The sequence below is a fragment of the Phalaenopsis equestris genome, unplaced genomic scaffold (genome assembly GCF_001263595.1).
Source record: "Phalaenopsis equestris unplaced genomic scaffold, ASM126359v1 Scaffold000731, whole genome shotgun sequence".
NCBI lineage: Eukaryota > Viridiplantae > Streptophyta > Magnoliopsida > Asparagales > Orchidaceae > Phalaenopsis > Phalaenopsis equestris.
In genome coordinates, this window is record NW_018165171.1 from 127,920 (window position 1) to 150,832 (window position 22,913).

The following is a 22,913-nucleotide window of genomic DNA, read 5'->3' on the forward strand; positions in this document are numbered from 1 at the left end:
CTCCTAAGATCTAGGATACCCACACTTTAGTCTGAACCTGGGATGTTCTGAAGTGTCTAATTTCAACTAAGTGTCTTTCAACTAACCCTCAAACCTCTTTAGATTAAGCTTAACTCATCATCAGACTCCTAAAACCTGGGGTAAACCTATAAGGGGTAAACCTATAGCTTTGGCAAAAGAGTTGTGAAGTGTGACTCAAATCTAATTAGAACAATTGGATGTAGGTTTATTCAAAGCTTAAGTGACCTAAGTGTAGGTCTACTAATATTTCCGATCCATATCCCTAATTGTTATCTAAACTCCCATCTTCTTCCAACCCCCAACTATTCTTCGAATTTACAATTTTATCTTTCATATGCAAAAAGGAACGATAGATGGTTCACTATTTTATTCCCCTTCAGGTTTTATCACCTTGAAGATCCAAATCTTATTTTTAATTTTTTCTCCCTTTCTCTTTCTCTCTTGTTTCCCTTAAGACTGTGAATCATTTCTGAATGTAATTAAATCGAAAATTCTCATTTTTAACTCGACCATTAAAAAAAAGAAAACAAAACGAACGAAAAGGAGACCGATACATTTTTAAAGCCAAGTCAAATCAGTGAAGTTTAAAATAAAATCATAAATGTATCGGTCTAAACGTTTAAATTCGTTAAAAAAATGATCGGATCAATCCCGAGAAGGATAGTATTTTCAAGTGGCACTTTTATGGATTTTCAAACCCAACATGAATTCAATTTATATCAAACTCAAAATGAAGCTTCAAGAGCCTTTTACATTTCATAAAAGAAGAGATACTAATTAATAAAAAAAAATTTCTCTAGCCTTCTAAAAAAACATACCGATGTCAAAACGATTTAATTCCCTCCATCAAAAGTTTACAATGAAATATATATTCAATATCTCACAAAAGAAACCAAATGTATCTTTCGGGTAAGGCCAAAAAGAGAGTTCCACGGGTAAGGCAACAGAGGGTATAACCAAGCTCACGGGTAAGGACAACCCAAAGGCAATCTCCAAACAATAGACATCAAATGAGGCTCACGGCCAAACATGGCAAAGGGAGCAAAACGGCCCCAAACCGAGCCTCCAAACAAGATTTAATTAAGCTCTAAACTAGCTCGCCCAAATCGACCCCAAGAGAGGGGCAAACCGAGCCCAGCAAATGGGCAAAACCGAATCTAGCAAAAGGGAGCAAAAACAGAGAAATATTCCAGGTAAATCGAACTCACTAAATGAGTCAAAATAAAGTCATAAAAATCAGATTCTATAAAGCTAAAACCGAGCCCAAGAAAAGGGCAAACCTAGTCCAATACATGGGGCAAAACAAGAAGCATGAAATAAGCCCTCAAACATATCTTTCAATAGACATAAAACAATTTCTGGCATATACTCTAGTAAGGGGCAGCAAGAGAAGCATGAAATGAACTCTAAACATATTTTTCCAACTCATAAAATAATTTCCAGCATGTATTTTAGCAAGGGGCAATGCATGTTTTCTATAAAGGGGCAGCAAGAGAAGCAATAAATGAGCTTCAAATACATTTTTCAGCTCATAAACAAGCTCATAAACATAATTTCCTGCAAAGCAATAAATGAGCTTCAAATACATTTTTCAGCTCATAAACATAATTTCCTGCATGTTTTCTATCAAGGGACAGCAAGAGAAGCAATAAATGAGTCAAATACATATTTTTCCAGCTCATAAACATAATTTCCTGCATGTTTTCTATCAAGGGACAGCAAGAGAAGCAATAAATGAGCTTCAAATACATTTTTCCAGCTCATAAACATAATTTCCTGCATGTTTTCTATCAAGGGGCAGCAAGATAAACTAGATACGAGCGCCAAATATAATTTCCAGTTCATAAAAAAAAATTCCAACATAGAAACAAAACCGGGCCCATCAAAGAGGTAAAACAACAAAGATTTCAGCCGAGACATGATATCAAAAGGAGCCAAACCAAATCCAACATATGAGCAAAACGAATGCAAATATCTCTTGCAAGAATCCATCTCAAAAAGAGTTAAAGACGAACCTAACAAGTGAGCTAAATGAAATGTCATTTTCAGCTATTATGAAGGCAAGACCGGGCCTTCCAAAAATGTGCTAAAATATAGAAAATTTTCCAGCTAACATTTAATCCAGCATAACCAAAACCGAAACCAAGGCAGCGACAAAACAGAGAAAATTTCCAACATATGTTTCAAATAGTGATAGGCCGAAACCAAGGCAGCGGCAAAACCCACAAAATTTCCAACATATGTTTCAAACAATGATAGGCAGCATGAAATAGATAAACTTGAGCCAATCATTCATTTTTGAACATCAGTAATAAAGGAGTTTGATAACCCATTTTAACATGCATTCCGAGAGGGGCAAATCTCATCTCAAAACCATCATTACGATACTTCCAAATATCTCAAGCAAGAAGAACAAAGACAGCCCACATATACTTTATTTTCACCATTTCTAGTGAGTATCCATGCTTAAATTTCAAAATAAGCCTAAGCTTCACTTCCAAATACTTTTTATAAGAAAATGGAGATGCCTTTAGATGCCATCCGAAATAATGTAAAATAGAGGAGAGGAGAAGAATACCTTTTTAGTGCAGACTTAAAGCAAAGCATTAAAATAAGATCGAAGAAAACACCACAAAAATTTCTCCTGCAAGCCTCACGCAAAAGTTCTTCTCGGATTTCTAGTTCCCCAAGCCGCAAATCCTTCGAATCGAACAACAGAGAGAGTAAGTCCACTTGCTAACCGTGAAAAAGGAATAAAGAAAATGCCAAGCTCTTCTAGGAATTTTTTCTCTGAAGAACTCTCTCCCTTTTTTAGCAAAAGAAAAACTTCTTCAATCCTTCACACATAGCACCCAACTATCCCTCAGGAAGCCAAAAAACAAAGAAAAGAAAAAGGAATGTCGATCGTTTGCCGCCCTAGCCTACCAATCGAGCAAAAGAAAGAGATCGACACCATAAATGAAGAGAACGTATAGCCTCGAGAAGGAGAAGGGTCGGTCAGGTGGAACTTCGCGGTTGGAGGGTTGCTCGGTCGAGAGGAGCTCGAGGAGACGAGCCGTGAACGTTGGGGAAGAAGAGTGCCGCGTGGATTTGCCGTGGAGTTAGGGCACGAGCGAGGAGCGGGATGAGCTGAGGGATCGAGTCTAATGCGAGGCTGAAATGTCTGTTTAAGCGAGCGGGTGAGAACCTAAAATAGGGTTAGGTTATAATATAATTATAATTTAAAGATATTTATATAAAAGGAAATATTTAATATTAAAAAAAAATAAAATTTTAATTTATGTTTTATCCTTGCATCAAAACATAACAAAATTGGTATCATTTTTAGGAAATTTTGAAGTTCCGGACGTGCTGGCGGTCCATTTCACCGTCGGAAGTCGTTTTTGACAAATTCATCGATTTGCGTGCCAATTTTCTTGTGTCGAAAATATAGCAATATGGGTGTCCTTTCTTACCAAAATTGGTATCCCGGACGCGTTGACGTAGTCCATTTTGTCGTCGAAGGTCATCCAGAGAAATTCACATTTCACCCGTCCTTCAGGCTCAATTGAAGTCCGACCTCGTGCAATTTTGTGAACTTTGTGTATTTGGTGTGTGTATGTGACGAAAAAATCGTGACGATGTTTTCCTAAGGCTTGAAGTCCTATTAGGAACTTTTCTATTGAGTCTTCGCAAAATAGCCCATAATCGCTCATTCATAAGACGATGGTCTTGTGCCAAAAATGTTAGACATCAAAGGAAAATAAGAATTGGCTATAATTTTCTAAAAGTGTGGGTATCAATTCTAATTTTCTAAGACGATCAATAAGAACTCCTAGAACTAGATCCTAGGCTCTAAGGAGGAGAAGAGAAGACCTCACAAAAATGAGGTCAACAGGCTCATTCGCTAAATTAACGAGTCGAACACGAACAAAAATTTGTTTCTTCGTGTTTGGCTCATTTAGGCTTGAGCTCGGGAATGACAGGTCTATTCTGAAAATGCCAAAATATGTAGTATCAGATAGCTAGAGAGTGACCCAATTTTGCCTTGTCTCTGCCTCTAGTTTTAGGAAAGGAGCCATCTGATAAATTGGTAAGATGAGTGCTATTGTCAGTAGTAACCAATGTATCATCCAATAAGTTCCAGAGCTCGAGTTGGTCTCCATTCTTCAACTTCCTCCTGGAATAGACCTGTCATTCTTCATCCAAAGATTTGCTCACCTGATCAATGAATTAGCCTTAGGTGTACCCACCATCAGGGAACTCACCTAGGACAACTCAAAACTTCAACATCACATGGGAAATAGCTTATCGTCCTCCCCCATCTTGGTAGAAATTGCCTCAATTAACTCAACTGAGGCCGGAGTTACTCTTCGTATTGCCTCGACGACAGCGAAAGAATCAACCTTAAGAGCCACTATAACCAAGGTCTCCCCAGTGCCCCCCTTCTTCGTAAATATACCATTCTGACGACTTGATCAACAAAGTATTGCTCACCGAAAATCTCACTCAACATTTGCAAAACATGAAAAATTTTATCTACATAAACTTCATATCTATTAACAAAACTTAGCCATATAAAGAGAACTATGCTAAAATTTTGTATCAAAATAAATATTCGCTAGAAGCGACTAGCCACTGAAGCCCTAAACTCACTAAAAACCAATTTTTAAGCTGAAGAGTGAGCCTCCTCCGACAAACTCACAGTGGAGAAATCAGTTTTAGCTCCTTCAATCCTAAATTTCTTCTTCCTTTTTTTATTTGAGGAACCCTCATCTTTATTTCTCTTGCCATATAACTTGGATGCTAGGTAACTATAAGGAATATTAAATCTCTTTTGAGATATCCATCTTTTAAGCAATCTCACGGCGCAATTGGGTTAGAGTTTCTCAAATAAGAAGAGTACAAGCTCTTGCTTGAGCTCGCATGTATAGGAGGATGAAGGGAATCTTAAATCATATCAATCATTTATTGAAATAGATAAATGTTATAAATTAAATAATAAACGATTTTCAATCGCAAATTAATTTTCATATTATTTTTGTTCTAAAGTGAAAAAGAGAATTTGCGAAACAAATATGTTCAATTTCCCCATGACATGAATTTGACCTCAAACTCTAGTATGATGCGATAATAGTAGTAAGATTTGGCAATGAGCATAGTACGCCCATATTTGATCTAACTCACCTTCTCTATGATAACTAGCCCAACAGACTTAGAACCAATGGCCACTCGTTCGTTAACTAATCTTGATTGGGTAGGCTACTAGCTCAGCGCAGGAGAGCTGCTAAGAAAGTAAAGGTCGACTCATAGCTTGCTCTGACACATTGCAACCTTTTTGCATTGAGCTACAGGGCATGAACTAACCTAACGGCCAAAGTTTGTATTCCTCACAAGAAATTAAATTGCTCTAGTATTAATCAATTTTACTAAGTGTACATTTTACTCATTTATAGTTGAATCTTGTACTATATGGGAGGGCATACTACCACTATAGAAGAGGGGTCAAAGGACTGAAGGGGTATCTTCTTTTTTCGTCTTTCCCGACTATAATTCATACTTGGAACTAGCAAGAAAGGTTTCTGTCTTTCTCCAATACTTCATCCTAGGTGGTATGCCCTCGGACACCATAGGATTTAATATGGCTTTTTCCCTTCTTAAGTGAAAAAATGTTTTGAACCTATTTACTTATTGAACCAAGCAAGTAAGCAACTTAATCATGTAGCTTGGTATTGGCATATGATGACTCCAACAATAGCTTAGTTATTTAAAAAATTAAATAGCAAAACCTTTCAAAATAATAAAATAGTAAACGGGTCCCAATTGAACCAAATCATAAAAACCAATCCAAACTCCATACAAATAACTTCAAGCTGAGAAATTGATGGCAATAGATCTTTAATCAAATGAATTCAAATACTACAATAACATTAAAAAATAAATTCTATAAAAAATTATTTGTAGGACTAAGTTCTAACAATAGAACCAATAGCAATCCTAGCCGGGTATAAGGACCCGTTCCGGGTATTAGAATTAAATAAGGTAGGAACAGATAGTCGGATTATGAAATTAAGTTTTTATTTTATTATTTTTTATTTCTATTTACTAATAGTTTAATAACCAAATCTTACTTGAAAGTTCAACTAAAGAAACTAATTTAATTAACAAAAAAAAATTTACTTTTCTAGTTGTTGATCTCGCCTTCTGTACACATTTTCTCTTCTAGGATTTATCTTATTCAAAAGTTTAGACCTGAAAAATAATTAAAATAATATGATAAGTTATTTAAGACAACTCAGTGGAGCAATTAAATTTCTAAGTTACATTAACTCAGGGAAAAGAGAACAATCTTTATGCTGATCTTTCATAATTCATTGTAGGAATTCATATAATAATCTAATGCATGTATTATTGACATTTTCTTAATTGAATAATCTAAAATTTTATACGCATTAACTTTAATTTTAGTATTCAAGATTTATCATTTAATTTTACTTTTACTTTATAGTCTTAACTTTTGCATCTGTCTCATTAGCACCGTCAAATATAATCAAACACATCTCTGGCGGGTATTATCAAGTCCATAGCAGTTCGTGATCTAATTTACATGATTGTCTGATACTCTTTGACACAATGTTTAATGATCTAAATTGCATAATTGGTTGAGGTGGTAGAGTGCCCACTCACCCCAAGCTGATACTCTCATCAGTACAGTGGTTATTTACCTAAATTTCATAATTGTTCGAGTGGATAGACAAAATATATGTGTACCGATACCTTGGCATCCCCAGCCAGTACTATAAGGAGGTGAACTCCTCTTAACATGCACATACAAAAATTCATGTATACGTTATTTTCAATCATTATAAAATGCATTGTTTTCTTATTTGATATTTTTTCTTTTATTTTAAAAGATAAATTCATTTCCACTCTTTGGTTGTTAAAATGCAGTGACATTACATTTAATAGCATCTTTTTTTTCTTTCCATCTAAAGTTTTTTCTAGTTAATGTTTGGATAATACTTATTTGGCTTTTTGCACTATTTTTTTTATTACCGAACATATTCCATTCAGTAACTAGTGACAAAAAAAATGACAAGGCAGAAGTGTGGTGCTTAAACTTTATGCCGTCTTTGATGGATAATAATCCTCTGCCAATTGTGGGAATCAGCCCCTCCATTATCATTACCTTGATTTTTTTCTTATAGATATTAACACCGTGATATCTTACCCACTTCTTAAATATATTTGTGACATATATAATTATTTTTTGTTGAGTAGATGTTTTAGATTCGACTCATGTTAAGAAAGTTTAAGGTACACCTAAAAGACTTGGGCATATTAAATAAAAATGGATATTAATCTATTAGAATTTAACGAAAATATGACACTCAATAGGGTACAAAGAGAAAAAGGATTCATGTAGCGGACCCCACTTAGCGGGATGTTGTTTTTTGGTAATTATTTGTATAAGCACTCTGTTTGTCCCTGGAACTTTAGTCTTAATATGTACTACTAACCTTCTTACAAACTTCAGTTTACTGTAACTGTTATTATTTTCCTTCTAAAGATTTATCCTCCAAATATGGCCAAAATTAAGATCATTACTGCAACAAGCATATTTTGGGCTCTAAATCGTTGCAAAACATAAAGAAGCATAACATTGCACTCTTAATTTGTTGATTTTGCAGAACATGAAGATGGATATTGCTTTTCATTTATTTTTACTAGCGTTACTAATTTGAGATACTGGTTATGGATCTTTTTTCCTTTTTTTTTTCATGTGCAGACGGGCTGTCATTTTTACATTTTGGTTCTTCAAGTGAAGTCCTGGATCATTTAAATGGTATTTATTCGGGACTCGTATGTCGTAGACACTTGTGCTACGTTCCAGATACCACTGTCTGTGATATTGCTCCATCTGCAGTTATTCTTTCTAGCAGAATTTCACCTGGTGTTTCAATTCGTGAGCAATCATTGGTTTATGATTCTTCCCTTTCTGGTAGAATACAGATTGGTTCTCAATCCATTGTTGTTGGTGTGCATACCGAAGGAGCTTGCATTGAAACACAAAATAAAATTGGGTTTGTATTACCTGATCGGCATTGCCTTTGGGAGGTTCCTTTATTAGGATGCATGGGAACCGTCATTGTCTACTGTGGACTCCAAGATAATCCAAAAATGTATGCTGAAAATGGCGGGACATTTTGTGGCAAGCCATGGAGAAAAGTTTTACTTGATTTGGGTATTCAAGAAATAGATTTGTGGAGTTCACTTGACGCCAGGGACAAATGCTTGTGGACAGCTAGGATTTTCCCGCTTCTGTTACCTTCAAAAATGCTCAGTTTAGGTATGTGGCTTATGGGCTCAGGCAGTTTGGACTGCAAAGAAATGCTCTCCATGTGGAAGAGTTCACGGCGTGTGAGCCTGGACGAACTTCATCACTCCATAGACTATCCTCGAATTTGTGAATCTGCTCGTAATCATCATGCTGATCTTGCATCTGGAATTGCTAAAGCCTGCATGGCGAATGGACTGCTTGGACGGGATATTTCTGAACTGTGTGCTGAAATTTTACAGAGAGATAATTCTGGGTCTGAAGTTTGCAAAGAACTTCTTTCACTTTGTCCCACTCCCGAGGCTCAAAATCCTGGGGTTCTTCCTCGAAGCAGGGCATACCAGGTGCAGGTTGATCTTCTAAGGGCTTGTAGAGATGAGTTAGCGGCTTGTGCGCTGGAGCGAGAAGTATGGGCTGCTGTTGCTAATGAGACTGCTTCAGCTGTAGAAGGAATTCAAGGTTAGAAAGCAATTGCTTTTGGTCCAATATTTTGGAAATTAGTAAAATTAAAAGGTCAGGAATATTTACTTGTTATTCATAATTTTGAATTTTGTGATTATTTGAAATTTATGCTAAGCAAATTAAGTATGGAGTTGCAATCTTGATATGGAGTTCCCATTTTGGTTTTTCCTCCATTGCTAGTGCTGTAGATATGTTCAAATATTTTATGTCTTCCTTGGCTTTTCACATTAGCCGGTGATAAATTTTGCCTTCATGTTCTGATGTCATTATTTTCATCTGCACCCATATCCGGTTTTTCCATCCGAGACTTCTGCTAATGAGGGCATGATATTAGAATTCAGGTTTCCTTCTTTTCTCAGCATTCTACTGTAGATGGAAAAAACGAGACTTGCTGAAATTTGCAGAAACGATAATCTTAAGTTTAAAAATTACAGTTTTGCTGAAACAAGATTGAAACTTGCTATTGTTGTGATTCAAGTGTGTTGAATCTAAACTTGCAGCATTAAGCTAGATCTAAGAAATTCTGAGAAATTACTTATTTCGATTCTTTTTGGATTATAAATAAAAATCTGGAAGCAAGAATAAAGTATTGAGTGATTGAATAGCGGAATAAAATATTACTTTCAATTCTTGTGTGTTATTGTATGTGAATTCTTCAACCAAGTTTTGATAATAAGTTTATAGAGAAGATTCTTTTTGTACCAGTTTGAGGCTTGGATCATTCAATTGATGATTTATGTCCTTACTGTTTCTTCTAAACCATATAGTGATTGGTATGCGCGCATGATTGAAAATTTCTCAAGTTTGATACACGTTGGCTTCTTTTTGTGGTTTTCATTTGCTGCTGTATTCTATCTTGGCTCTTATATAACCACAAGTGGAGTTTAGATTTGATGACTTCCTAATTTATCATTTGGAAGGAATAAGGTGTAATAACCATTTTTTGAGACATCAGGTAAAATTTTAGAAAATTTAAAATGTATTACAAATTTTGGATCCATCGGATTTCAATTGAATCAATTTTATAAAACTCTACGCGTCAAAACAATCAATTCAATATATAATACTATATATAAAATTTGAATGGATTGGGAAATAGACAAATGGGAAGTTATAAGTTTAATAAAATTTAATCAATCCTTAATTACCCCTCCCTAATCCCGCTTTATTGTTCCCCACCGCCTCTCACGCAATATTTATCGTGGGTTTCAGTCGAATGGGGGGAAATACTCATTCCACAACCTTCGAGATTTCCTTTGCTCTCCCGATTCCCTTCTGTCCCACTCTCCTTGTTCGGTTACGCTTGGCAAAAGGTTCCGACACGGCTCCTGTAGCAGAAGTCACGGGCAGAGCATAGACCTGTGGCTCACCGAGTGCTGCGGAGCATGATTGAGGGCTACGGAGCATGATTGAGGGCTACGGAAGGAAATCAATAAGCGCGAAACTGATTTTACTGACATTTGAGACTTTTATTTTCTTTCTTTTACTTCCATTTTGAAATTTGCCACAAATTGTGCATCGTTTGCATTTCGGTGGCCGTCAAAGACACTGAATTTGTGTCGTTAATGTCGATGGTGGTTTTTGAGTTTTCGTAAGAGTTTTAACGCGATATCAGTAAGGGAAAGGGAAGATTGAGAAGATAAGAGAAGAGAGGAGGAAGTTTTTGGTAGCTTCGGAGGAGTGGGTTGCCGAGAAGTGGATTAAATTACATTTAAGCTAATCAGTTATTTTTTCAGTTAAATTACTTAACGAGCTAAGATATCTTGAATTCCTAAGTCATTTAAGATTTCAGGTTTGTTACTTGAGGCGGCGAGTTCGAGACAAACTTGTGGTAGCTTATCGTACAGTGGGCTCCATCAATTTTAAGCAAAATAATCCTATGCTAACTTAAGAATGAAGATTAATTCGATTAACTGAAATCGCTTGAATCTTAAAGTTTGATTTTTTGTTCCATAGGTTATTAAGATTAACATTAAAGTCATCACGACATCCAACTAGTTGCGAAAATTAAGAATTTAGTGTGACAACCGAGTTGAGTAATTATATTTTTAAATTTGAATAATTTTATTTTATTTCAAAATGTAAGTTGATTACATGTATGCTTTAGTTCAGTAGATTTATATTACAACAAATTTTTCTAATCGTTAGATTGGAAAAGATATGCATGAGATGCATGATGTGTGATAGACATAATAGAAAAAATATGTATGATACAAGTAAGAGGTATGCATGAGATAAAAAGTATGATTGATATGAGAGATATGTTTGATATAAGAGATATGTATGATGAATAGTTGCAAAGTAGATTAGATATTCATATTAGTAGATGCATGAAGATGTCTTATAATACTTTATGCTATGAAGAATGAAATAATTTATATATGAATGCTTGTATGTGCATGTTTAAAGGAGTTCACCCCCTAATTGTACTTCTAGGGGATGTCAGTGTACGCACGCATGTAGAGATTTTTCTATCACCATGGATAATTATGATGGTTAGATCACTAACAATTATGTCGACGAGATAATATCGACCAAGGGCGAGTAGACCAAAGCTTACCTCCTCAGACAATTGTGTTGTTTACATTCCTAATTGCTATGCTGACGGGATAATATCTGTCAGGAAGCAAGGGCCCTTCCGCTCTAAACAATTGTAATGTTTATATCACTAACTGCTGTGCTAATTGGAGCTAATGGGACAATATCGACTAAGGGTGTGTTAATTTTTGTTGTCAATGATCCTCACCGAGACAGATGTGTATGTAAAGAGTATAAAGTAAAAATAAATATAAAGTAAATACGTATAGAAGAATTGAATTTTTTTTTTAGAAAAATGTCATTGATACATTCATCACATATATAAAATTCTTTATGAAAATATGAAAAACTAGCATATTATTAGATTTTTTATAGAGATTTAAAAGTCCAGCTTGAATGTTGCTTTGTTTCTTTGTTTATTGTAGTTTAGAAGTATGATTATTTATACGTTATTTTTAGATAATTCATTAGGTTTCTTTAATTTGAACTTTGAATAAAATGAATATAAAAGGATCAAATGTATATACGAGGCGACAAAATCAGAAGGTACAAATTTTGCTTGTTAATTTTAATTGTTTTCTTTAGTGACTCTTTCGTGATTTTTTTTAATATTAAATTGTTAGTAAGAGAAAAAAAATAGCGAATAATTTTATTCATCATCCAAACATATGTTCTCGCCTTGATTAGTTCGAAGCCCTGGGCCGGGTCATGACAAAAGTGGTATCAGAAAAAGTGGTTTAGATTAAATAATTTAAATCTTAATGGAAGAGCCAATATAATAATTAGGTTAAGTTATAAATAATAAAAATTAAAATTTTTAATTGAGTATAATTAAATTAAGTTATTAGTTAAAAATTATGGATGATCCAGAGGAAGATGTCAGAGATAATGTAGAATCAGTTGTACTCTTTAATGTCACATTCAGTGCCCGTGCATTCTCTGATATGATGAATGCAGTGACTCAACTGATTAAGAATTCTCAATCTTAAGCTAGTAGTAGTAGAGGAGCATTACTGGGTATGTACTTCAAACTCTTTCAAGATATGAGGCCACATTATTTTCTAGAGCAGGAGGGTAAAAACTGGTTATTAAGAGTGAAGAAGATTTTAAATGGGTTGTCTTGTCCATCAGGGAGGAGAGTTACCCTTGCCACTTTTGATTTTGAGGGGGGAAGTTGAAAGATGGTGGCAAGGACAGATGCAAGAGAAGTCAGGAGGTAGAATCAGTCACTTGGTACAGTAGGATGAGTTTGTGAGAATCTTCAAAGGTTAGTTTGTACCACTATCGGCGAGGAGACAGATGCAAAATAATCTTATTAGGTTGGTGAAAGGAGATCAATCAGTCATGCAATATGAACCATAATTCACAATGTTATCAAGATACACACCACAATTCATTCCAAATGCAGAGGAGAAATGCCACATTTTTCTTTCTGGATTGAATAATTCAATCTGGCGGCCACTAGTGCCACTTGGGATTGAAGATTAATACTGTGCTAGTGGAGAGGGCTAGGCTGGTGGAAATTGATTTGGTGGAAATTGATTTTCAGCAGACTCATAAGCATGGAGATTCGCACAAGAAGAAATGTTTGGAAGAAGTGACACCAGCAATTCATTCAGGAGGAGAGTCTATTGGAAAGAAGATGAAGTCATATATTGGTAGTGTTATTAGTCAGACTGGTAGCAACACTATATAGTCTTGTGTTAAGTGTGGAAAACAACATCGTAATGAATGTTTACTTAAGTTGAAGGTGTGTTACTCATGCAGATAGCCTGAACGTCAAAGAAGAAACTGCCCTAAGTCTGATTAGAGATTCACATCAGATGTAAGTCTAGGAAGAGATTTAACTTAAAAGATTTTTTAGGAATGATCTACTTCTAGAATTGGTCAACAGAGAATAACTGAAGCTAGCACCATGACTCGTAAGGAGCAACAAAGGCAGAACATTCACTCAAGAGTTTATGCCTTAACTCATCACAAGCCTCAAAAGCGTGTTACTACTGATGCTGATGTATAGTTTGATGGATGAAACATCTTTTTGGGTGTTATGTTGGATTTATTAGATGTATAATTTATCACATATGCTTTAGTTATCACTTAATAAGAAATAGATTTTTGAAATCACTTTATGTTTCATCCTCATTAGATACATAGTTGATGTGGAATTCATGAATTTTGAGGATAAAATTTTATGAGGAAAGATAATAATAATCAGTTTTGAGAAACTAGGTAAAATATTGGTAACTTTAAAATATATCTCAAATTTTGGGTCTCTCAATCGAATCAATTTTATAAAATTATGTGCATCAAAACAATCAATTCGATGCATAATATTATAAATAAATTTTGAATGGTTGGAAAATAGAAAAATTGGAAGCTATAAGTATAATTAAATTTAATTAACCTTTACCCCACCATAATCCCGCTTTACTGTTCCCGCCACCACTCACGCTGTATTTATCGCGGATTTCGGTTGATCAGGGATGAATCCTCATTCCAAAGCCTTCGAGATTTCCTTTCCTCCTCCTCTCCCTGTTCGATTACACTCGGCAAAAGGTTTCTATAGCAGAAGTTGCTAACAGAGCGTAGACTTGAGGCCCACTGAGTGCCGCAGAGCACGATTCAGAGCTTTGAGATGAAATCAGTAAGTGAGAAACTGATTTTTGTCACAGTTTAGACTTTCTTTTTCTTCCTTTTTCTTCCATTTTGAGATTTGCCACAAATCGTGCATCTTTTTCATTTCCGGTAGCCTACGGAGGCTCCAAACTTGTGTCGGAAGTGTCGATAGTGGTTTGCGAGTTTTCGTAAGGATTTTAATATGATTTTTGTGAGAGAAATGGAAGATTGAGAAGATAAGAGAAGAGGGAAGGATGTTTTGACAGTTTCGGAGAAGGGTTGGTTTATCGAAAAGTCGATTAAGGTACATTCAAGCTAATCAGTTATGTTTTCGTTGTAATACCTTACGAACGAAGATGTCTTGAATTAGTAAATTGTTTAAGATTTTAGGTTGGTTACCTGAGGCAGTGAGCTCGAGGCAAGTGTGTGGAAGCTTGTCATACAACGACTCCATCAATTTAGGTAAAATAATTCTATGCTAACATAAAAAGAATGAAAAATAATTCAATTATAAAAAATCGTTTGAATCTTAAAGTTTAATTTTTTGTTATATAGGTTATTAAATTCAACATAAAAGTCATCACGACGTGTAGCTAGTACAAAAATTAAGAATTTAACGTGACAATCAATGTGAGGAATTACATTTCTAAATTTTAGTAATTTTCTTTATTTTAAAATATATATTGATTACATGCAGGCTTTAGTTCAGTAGATTTATATTTTAGCAAAATTTTCATATTATTAGAAAATGTTTACATGACAGAAAATATATACAAGATATGCATGAGATGCATGATATGTATGATAGACATGATATACAATTTAAGTATGATAGGAAAATATGTATAATATAAGAGATATAAATGTATCAAAGATATGCATGAGAAAAGATCTATGAATAATATTAGGGATATGTATGATATGAGAGATATGTACGATGAATAATTACAAAATATAGTATATGTGCATGTTAGTGGATGTATGAAGATGACTCGGAATAATGTATATTATAAAGAATGAAATAATTTATATGTGAATGCTTGTATGTGCATGTTCAGATGAGAAGTTCACTCTCTAATTGTACAGACAGAGGACGCTTGTGTACTCACGCGGGTGGAGATTTTTAACCACCTCAGATAATTGTGATAGTTAAATCACTAATTGTTGTGCTGACGGGATAATATCGACCAGAAGCGAGTAGACCAAAACTTATCTTCCCAAACAATGGTGATGTTTGCATTGGTAACCGTTAGACCAATGAGATAATACCGGTCAGGAGGTACGTAAGGGTTCTTCCGCTCTAAACAGTTGCAATGTTTACATCACTAATCATTGTGCTGACGGGAATTGACGAGACAATATCGATCAAAGGTTTGTTAGGTTTTTTTTGATGGTGATCCTCACAGAAACATATATATATATATATATATATATATATGTAAAGACTATAAAGTAAAAGTAAAGATAAAATAAATGAATAAATAAGACTTGAATATTTTCATTTAGATTTTTTAGCATATATAAGATTTTCTATAAAAAAATGAAATACTAGCATATTATAAGATTTTTTATAGAGATATGAAAAACTAGCATGCATATTGATTTCTTTCAATAGGTTACTGTAGTTTAGAAGTCTGATTACTCATGTGTTATCTTTATATAAATTATTATGTTATTTTAATATTTTTTTAGATTTTGAACTTTGAATATGATAAATAGAAGATGATCAATTGTACAAAGGAGGCGAGAACAACAATAGAAAAAGCATAAAATTCTACTTTTCAATTTTAAATTTTTTTTAGTGGCTCTTTCATAGATTTTTTGAATATTAAACTTTTAGTGATAAAAATAGAATAGTAGAGAAATTTTTTCATTGTCCATTCCCGTATTTGTTAATTCTAAGCCCCAAACTTGGTCATGACATAAGTATGTTTTTTTCTCAATTTTTTGCTAACAGTGTTTAATCTTTGCTTGAATTGAATGTTGGGAAATTACAAGGTAATAATTATCATCCAAAAAATGATAGATATTGAAAACCTTACATCATTGTATGGATGAGCATTTCCAAACCTTATTTTTCCCAAAATCATTTTTAAAGCCCGAGTCAAATATGAAATCAATAAAAAAAAAATGCCTTAAAATTATCACGTCATTCTATCACCAAACACCTCCACACCATAGAACACTTCTCTTTTTTATAGGCATGTAAAATGAAGATCAACAAAGAGAAAACGTAGAAACACATAAATAGTATTCAACACGCAAGACTCCCCTCCAATAAATTCCATACACAAAAACCTTGTGAAAACCTAAAAGCTAAAAATCTTATGAGCAATTTGAAGCCTTGTTGCCTCCTACTTCCACTGCCTCCCTCACCTCCAATCAATGCTCTCTAATAAATATAACCATAATTTACAAGATGTACTTTAGCATTCTTGATGGGCGCCATATGGAGTAGAAATTGAGATGTTGAGAGCTCAATATAGCACTTGAGGATGACAACAACGTGGTGGACATAGAGAAAGGAGAAGTGTTTGCCGCCAACAAGGAGGATGAGGGTCGTGTCGATTAACCGTGGATAGAGAACTTGAGATTAAAAGAAGATCGGTTGATTGTTGTGCAGCTGAGGGCATGACGCACCGTGGGATCTAAGTTCTAAATTCAAGGAAAATAAATGTAATTGAGGGAGGGAGAAAAATGTGAAAAATAATTGTGATATTAATGAAATTCCCTTTGCTTGCCCACACTAACTTATGAGTGGTTTCGCCTATGAAAAAAAATTTTATGGTAGTATCATTATGTAGACTAAGTGCATGGGATACTAGTTAGGCCAATTAGGGGTGTCAAAAATTGATCTTGCACCCCAACTTGACTCGAAACCCGACTAAAAAGATTCGGGTTCGGCTCGACCCGCATACTTTTTTGGTTGAGTTGACCGAAAACTAACCATCACGGCCAACCCAAAATCAACCTATCAACCCAAAATTGTCCTGAGATTGACTTGAAGTCAACACGAATATGACCCAAATAATTTTTTGGGTCAAATTAGAAATCCTAACCCATTTATTTTCTTGGGTCAAGTTCAGGTTGAGCCACAAACCCAAAATTGACATGAAACTAACTCGCCAACCCGAAATCAACCTATCAACCCAAAATTGTCCTTAGATTGACTCGAAGTTGACCTGAATAACTGTTTTGTCATATATTAAATAGGTTATGTGGGTTGGTTTCGGGTTAGCTGGTTGAAGGCAGATTTGGTTCGGGCTTGGCTTTCTGACCCGTTTAATAATTTAACCAGGTTTGGGGCAAACAGTTTTTGATCAGATCAGTTTTGGGTTAGACCTGAATCAGACTCGCAAACCTGATTTTTGACATCACTAAGGCCAATAAAAAAATTAACAAATGAAGCAATTTAAATATAATCAATTAAGTCGCGGTTTTAGACAAAAAAATATTTAGTGTGAAGATCTACATTGAATGCCTATATCTGAAGAGTAGCATCAACCTAAGAAGTTTTCATATAATTGATTAGTTTGGGATACTTTTTTTTTATAATATTATCACACTTTTTCTTGTCAAAACTTGCATGTGCGAAATTGACACTAGTGGCTATGCTCGATCATTTCTACAGAGTGGTGCAAGGAAAAATAGACTGACATGGACTTACATAAAGTATAAACTTAAAGATGAATATCTATTTTTTGATAAGTATAGAGATAATTGAATGAAGTGTGAACAATTTAAGCATTGTAACAAAGTGATAAATGCAAGGATTGTGTTCATCTTATTCAAGGAGCTAATTTATGTGCAAAGATTGTCTCCAACACTTAAGAATTATGATAGATTTAATGGGTTATTGTGCCTTGGGATGATATACTTATATCTGATGATTTATAGATATCTTATAAAAAGTATAATTGTCTAGAATTACATGAGAAATATCAAATAATTATTTGTTGTAGTTGAGTATTTGTTTGATTGATTATAATGATGCAAAATTTTCTTATGTTTCCTTTTGCAGTTATTTTTTTTTTCGTGGCATTATAGATGAATATTTGATACTTTTATTTGTCATTGCCCTATAGCTGAGGGCGTATTTTTTCTGCAATTGTTTCATGTTTTGCTTTAGTTGTGTCAGATGCTTCCACATTAAGCTTTTTAATCTACTGTCTTTTTTATAAGGGCACTTTTTGTCCTCTCTCAACGTTTTTTTTATCTGGAAAAAAAGTGGCATTACTAGTTTTTGCTGGAGCACGAATTATAAAGTTAAATTTTTGTTATTTGCTGAAAGTTAAATTGAAAATGTTTTGTTCTTGTTGAAAGTTTTGTGTGCTGAATTGAAAATTGTACTGTTAGGCTGCATCTTGGAGGATTATGAGAAATTGTTTATTTTGTCTTTTTTGGACAAAAATTAATCTTGGGCATGAAAAAATTATTAAATGGTTTAATAAAAGAATAAATGTATATTTCCTCTTGATTTTATGTGATTTTGAATATGGATTATTCAAGTAGTTCGCAAGTTTTCATAACTTATTCTGGTATAAATCCTGGATCTTCCAATCAGTAATTTTTTTCTTTGTTCCTTTTTCTAATTTTTTAGGTGATTGGATGTGTGGATGTTTGAGATTTTGTCAAATTCAAAGGGCGGATTTCCTTCTTTTAATGTGGAGTTTATTTTTTGTAGAATTTTATATTAACTCATTTCTTATGGAATTTCAAGTATTTGTGAATTTAATATCATCATTTGAAATGAATGAGGTATGTTTATTTGCATCAACATTAATTAATCATTTCCTAAATTAAAATTTGAAAAAAAATTTGCCATTGGACATGCACCTCATAGCCTCTTATTTGAGGCTTACCCATCACAATTTGTGAGGCATGCCCTTGCTTCAAATCTGAAGAGATTTGTGCCTCATATTAATGGTCTAGGTTGATTTATTAAATTGATAATAAAATTAATAAAAACTCTTATTTTATTGCAAGGATGTGTAATTCCAAACCTTATCACACAACCATTTTTGTTGATTCAATGGATAAATAGTATTTGTTGTTGGTTTCTCTTGAAGGCACTGAAGGAAAGAAAATCTATCTAAATTTTATAGATTTCAAGCAAAAAGTGATAATTTTTCTATTGATTTTGATATTCTGAGCTTTGTTGATGCCCAATTGGAATGTTTCATTTCTCTTGAACGTTATTATTCTCTTCAAGTTAGCTTAATGTGATCTAATTGCTTTTTCATTCTAGGCTGCAGTCTTCTTATTAAATTTGTTTGCTTAAAAAAACATGTTTTTGTAACCAATGTAGCCATTTCTTATTTGCTGTTTTCGTTTCTTAAAGATGTACTTTACAAGTAGAAAACCTTTATTGGAAATTTAGAAATATTGATATTCTCTAATGTTTAATTTCAGATAGTATTTCCAACTCATCTGTAGGGACGAATTGCAAGCCAGATAGCAGCACTTATGACAGTATCTCATTCCAGTCAAGAACAGCAGTCATTGAGCTGCCAGTTCGGGTTGATTTTGTTGGTGGTTGGAGCGACACACCACCATGGAGTTTAGAGCGTCCAGGTTGTGTTTTGAATATGGCAATAAAATTAGAAGGTTCCCTTCCAATTGGGGCTGAGATTGAGACAACAGAACATCCAGGGATACTAATCTTAGATGATGCAAAAAATCAGTTATATATAAGTGATCCAAGCTCAATTTCTGGGCCATTTGACAAAGATGATCCCTTTCGGCTTGTTAAGTCTGCTTTTCTTGTCTCTGGTATTGTTCATCATAAGATATTGGTTGACTCTGGCATACGGATTAGGACGTGGGCAGATGTGCCCCGTGGAAGTGGGCTAGGAACTTCCAGCATATTAGCTGCAGCTATTGTAAAAGGACTTCTTTCTCTAATGAGAGAAGATGAAAGTAATGAAAATGTAGCTAGAATTGTTTTGGTGCTTGAACAAGTTATGGGCACAGGAGGAGGATGGCAAGATCAAATAGGAGGTCTATACCCAGGCATAAAATGTACAAATAGTTTTCCAGGACAGCCACTAAGGTTGCAAGTCATTCCTATTGTAGCTTCGCCTCAGGTGGTACAGCAGCTGGAACAACGCCTTCTTGTAGTTTTCACCGGCCAAGTAAGCTTCTAGTCTGATTACCGTTTAGCATAGTGTCTGGATTCAATTCAATTGCATAGGTTAGGAGTAATTTGGAATTTATTCAAAAATATTTTCAAAAAATAGATTTAACATCCTAGGCAATGCTTAGCAAAAATAATTGAAAAAGAGAATTCATGATGCTGCGACCAAATAGGTTTGATGAGGTCAACGATGATGACAATAACAGTGACGATGATGGCATAGGTTGGGAGAAAGTTGCTCGTCATTGGGGAGAGCATAGAGCTGACAAACAGACTTGATTTTATTTACTAGTAGAAAATCATTTCTATAGAAGAATGAAACCTTTTATAACAATCAGTGTTAATTGCACGACTATATTTGCTTTGGTTAGGCTGTTCAAGTCAAGATATGGACCTAAACCTTGTCCTAGAGCTTGTTGCATGTTGAATTTGCTTGAATCACCGAATAAAAAAACTCACTTATTTGACAGTCTACAAATGGTCGGCTTAATTTTAATCTTCACTACCAAGTCATTAAGCTCAGCCAATATTCAAGTTGTCCACTCGTTGAGAATACTCACCTAAAGCAATCATCAATTTACAAGTGTACTTACGCGAAGTATCGTTGATCATCTAGTACTCGCCAATCCTTGCATTGCAATATAGAACTCATCAGTCCAACTTGGAACTCATCCTCCTAAATAGAACTTGCGGAGTGCTTCTATGACATGAAGAATTGAGTTCTTCACTTGCCACACAACCAACAACAGACCTGATGGAGACTACTCGTCAATAGTAATTGTGCTTAGCCCCCATCACCATATATACATAGGGGTTAAGTTTCTTAGCACAAAGGATTGTAATTTGAATTTTTTTTAACCGTATATTGTTGATCGTCTTCTCAAACACAGAAATCCTTACATTGCAGTTTCCTCTAATCATACCAGAATGGTAATAAGGCAACACAACAGTTTTATGTGCTCATTCCTTCGCTCCTACAAACCATTATGCAGGTTCGACTTGCCAACCAAGTATTGCAGAAGGTCGTTAGGCGCTACCTTCGCAGAGATAACATGCTGATATCAAGCATCGAGCGGCTCGCAGCATTGGCGAAAATTGGAAGGGAAGCTTTAATGAATGATGATATTGATGAGATTGGTAATATAATGCTGGAGGCATGGATGCTTCATCAAGAATTGGATCCGTATTGCAGCAATGAGTTTGTGGACAAGCTGTTTGCCTTCGCTGACCCCTATTGCTCCGGCTACAAGCTTGTCGGCGCTGGTGGAGGTGGTTTTGCCCTGCTTTTAGCCAAGGACCATTGCTGTGCGCAGCAGTTAAGAAGAGCTATTGAAGACTCTCCAGATCTAGACGTGAAAATCTACAATTGGAGCACTTTTTGAGGTTGGCTTAACTGATCATTCTAATCTGTTAAAACTGCAATGTGCGGGTGCAATCACCTCGAAGACCTCCCTCGCCTTTTTTTTCTTTGCTTCGAGTGGATGGATGATGGAAGCTGGATTTTTACAAAAGTATTTCTTACTATGTTGTGGGCTTAAGAGTGGATATCAACTAATTCGGTTGGTAAGTGATCTTTGCCTGCATAATAATAAATCGTCATTTTGCAGACATTTGGTTGAACAAAAATTTTAAAAACAATAAGGCATGGGTTCAAGAAGAGAATTTATCTGGTGGAATAAGGCTTGAGTAGATTTAATGAGCCTTGTGTTTATGTTTTTAGGATTACATTTTGTTGATTGATTAATAAATATTGTGATGATCTGAGCGTTTCTGCAAATATGGCTTCTCCATTGCTTGTTTTTATCGTTTTACATATGAAGCATCCTCGGATTAGCTACCAGAATGAGCTGAAATAAGATTTGGAAGAAAAAAAATTACAGGCAGCCTTTTGTTTTGCTCATAACCTCTTTTATTTGTTTCAAAGTTCATATCATATGTTTTGATAAATTCTCCTTTGATTCTAAATTTTAAGAAAATAATATGAAATAAATTGAAGGCATGTATTACGATTTTGAAGAGACTACTAAAGTTTGAAGATATTTGTGGCATTAAGATTTTATTTTTGTGGGCGATGATGAATCCATTCATATGAGGAGCAACATGGTTGGCTCATAAGTTAAAGATGGCCATGCAATTAATCATCCCCTTCTTTCACATGCACCGCATTTTGATCAGCTCTTTCGACCCTTGTTCTTGCTTGCATTCTCTTCTCTTTATTGTAATGTCATCCCTGGGCTAAGACATTTTTTCAGGACATTATTATATCTTTGATTGCACAACTGTTTTTCACATAATTAATCTTATTAAGCTGCTTTAACATACATGATTTGTCCTTATATTTAAGTCAGAATTGTAAAAAAGCATTCTAATATTTATGCAGTACTATTATTCTTCAAGAATGTTTGCATGCTAGACTTCTTAAAATTAGACAGTACAGACGACGACGACGACAACGACAACAAAGCCTTAATCCCACTACATGGGGTTGGCTACATGAATCATTTTTCTCCGGTGCGTCCTATTTAGAGACAGTACAGAAAACAAATTTATTCATAAAAATAAAAGGTTATATACTGTTGAGTAGAATTACAGATCCATTTGGTCTGCTTTTCTTATGATATGAAACAACTTTCTACCACTAATTTGTTTAATTAAAGTGTGATATCCAATGTTCAATAAAAAAGAGAATCTAACAACATGAAAAATTTTATTTTTTTTATAAAATAATTTTACAATTTTTTTCATCAAAAGCAACATTCGAAAAGGACCGTAAAACACTAGTCATGTATTTATTCTGAGCAGAAGCTTAGTTGTACAGTAATA

General features: G+C 34.5%; 1 protein-coding gene across 4 annotated transcripts in view; it reads left to right on the forward strand.

Annotated features, from left to right (window-relative positions):
• LOC110030506 (bifunctional fucokinase/fucose pyrophosphorylase) overlaps positions 1 to 21,700 on the forward strand; it is a 63,031-nt gene extending 41,331 nt beyond the window's left edge. For 2 of the 4 annotated variants that reach the window (XM_020733244.1, XM_020733247.1), the window contains exons 5-7: positions 7,790 to 8,797; positions 19,367 to 20,088; positions 21,083 to 21,700. In XM_020733244.1, the coding sequence (XP_020588903.1) occupies positions 7,790 to 8,797; positions 19,367 to 20,088; positions 21,083 to 21,472 (2,120 nt within the window). In that variant the 3' untranslated portion in view covers positions 21,473 to 21,700. Of the gene's footprint in view, positions 1 to 7,789; positions 8,798 to 19,366; positions 20,089 to 20,997; positions 21,062 to 21,082 lie in introns of those variants that run through there. The other 2 variants (XM_020733245.1, XM_020733246.1) reach the window with 2 other exon arrangements.
• Positions 21,701 to 22,913: the final 1,213 nt, after the last annotated feature.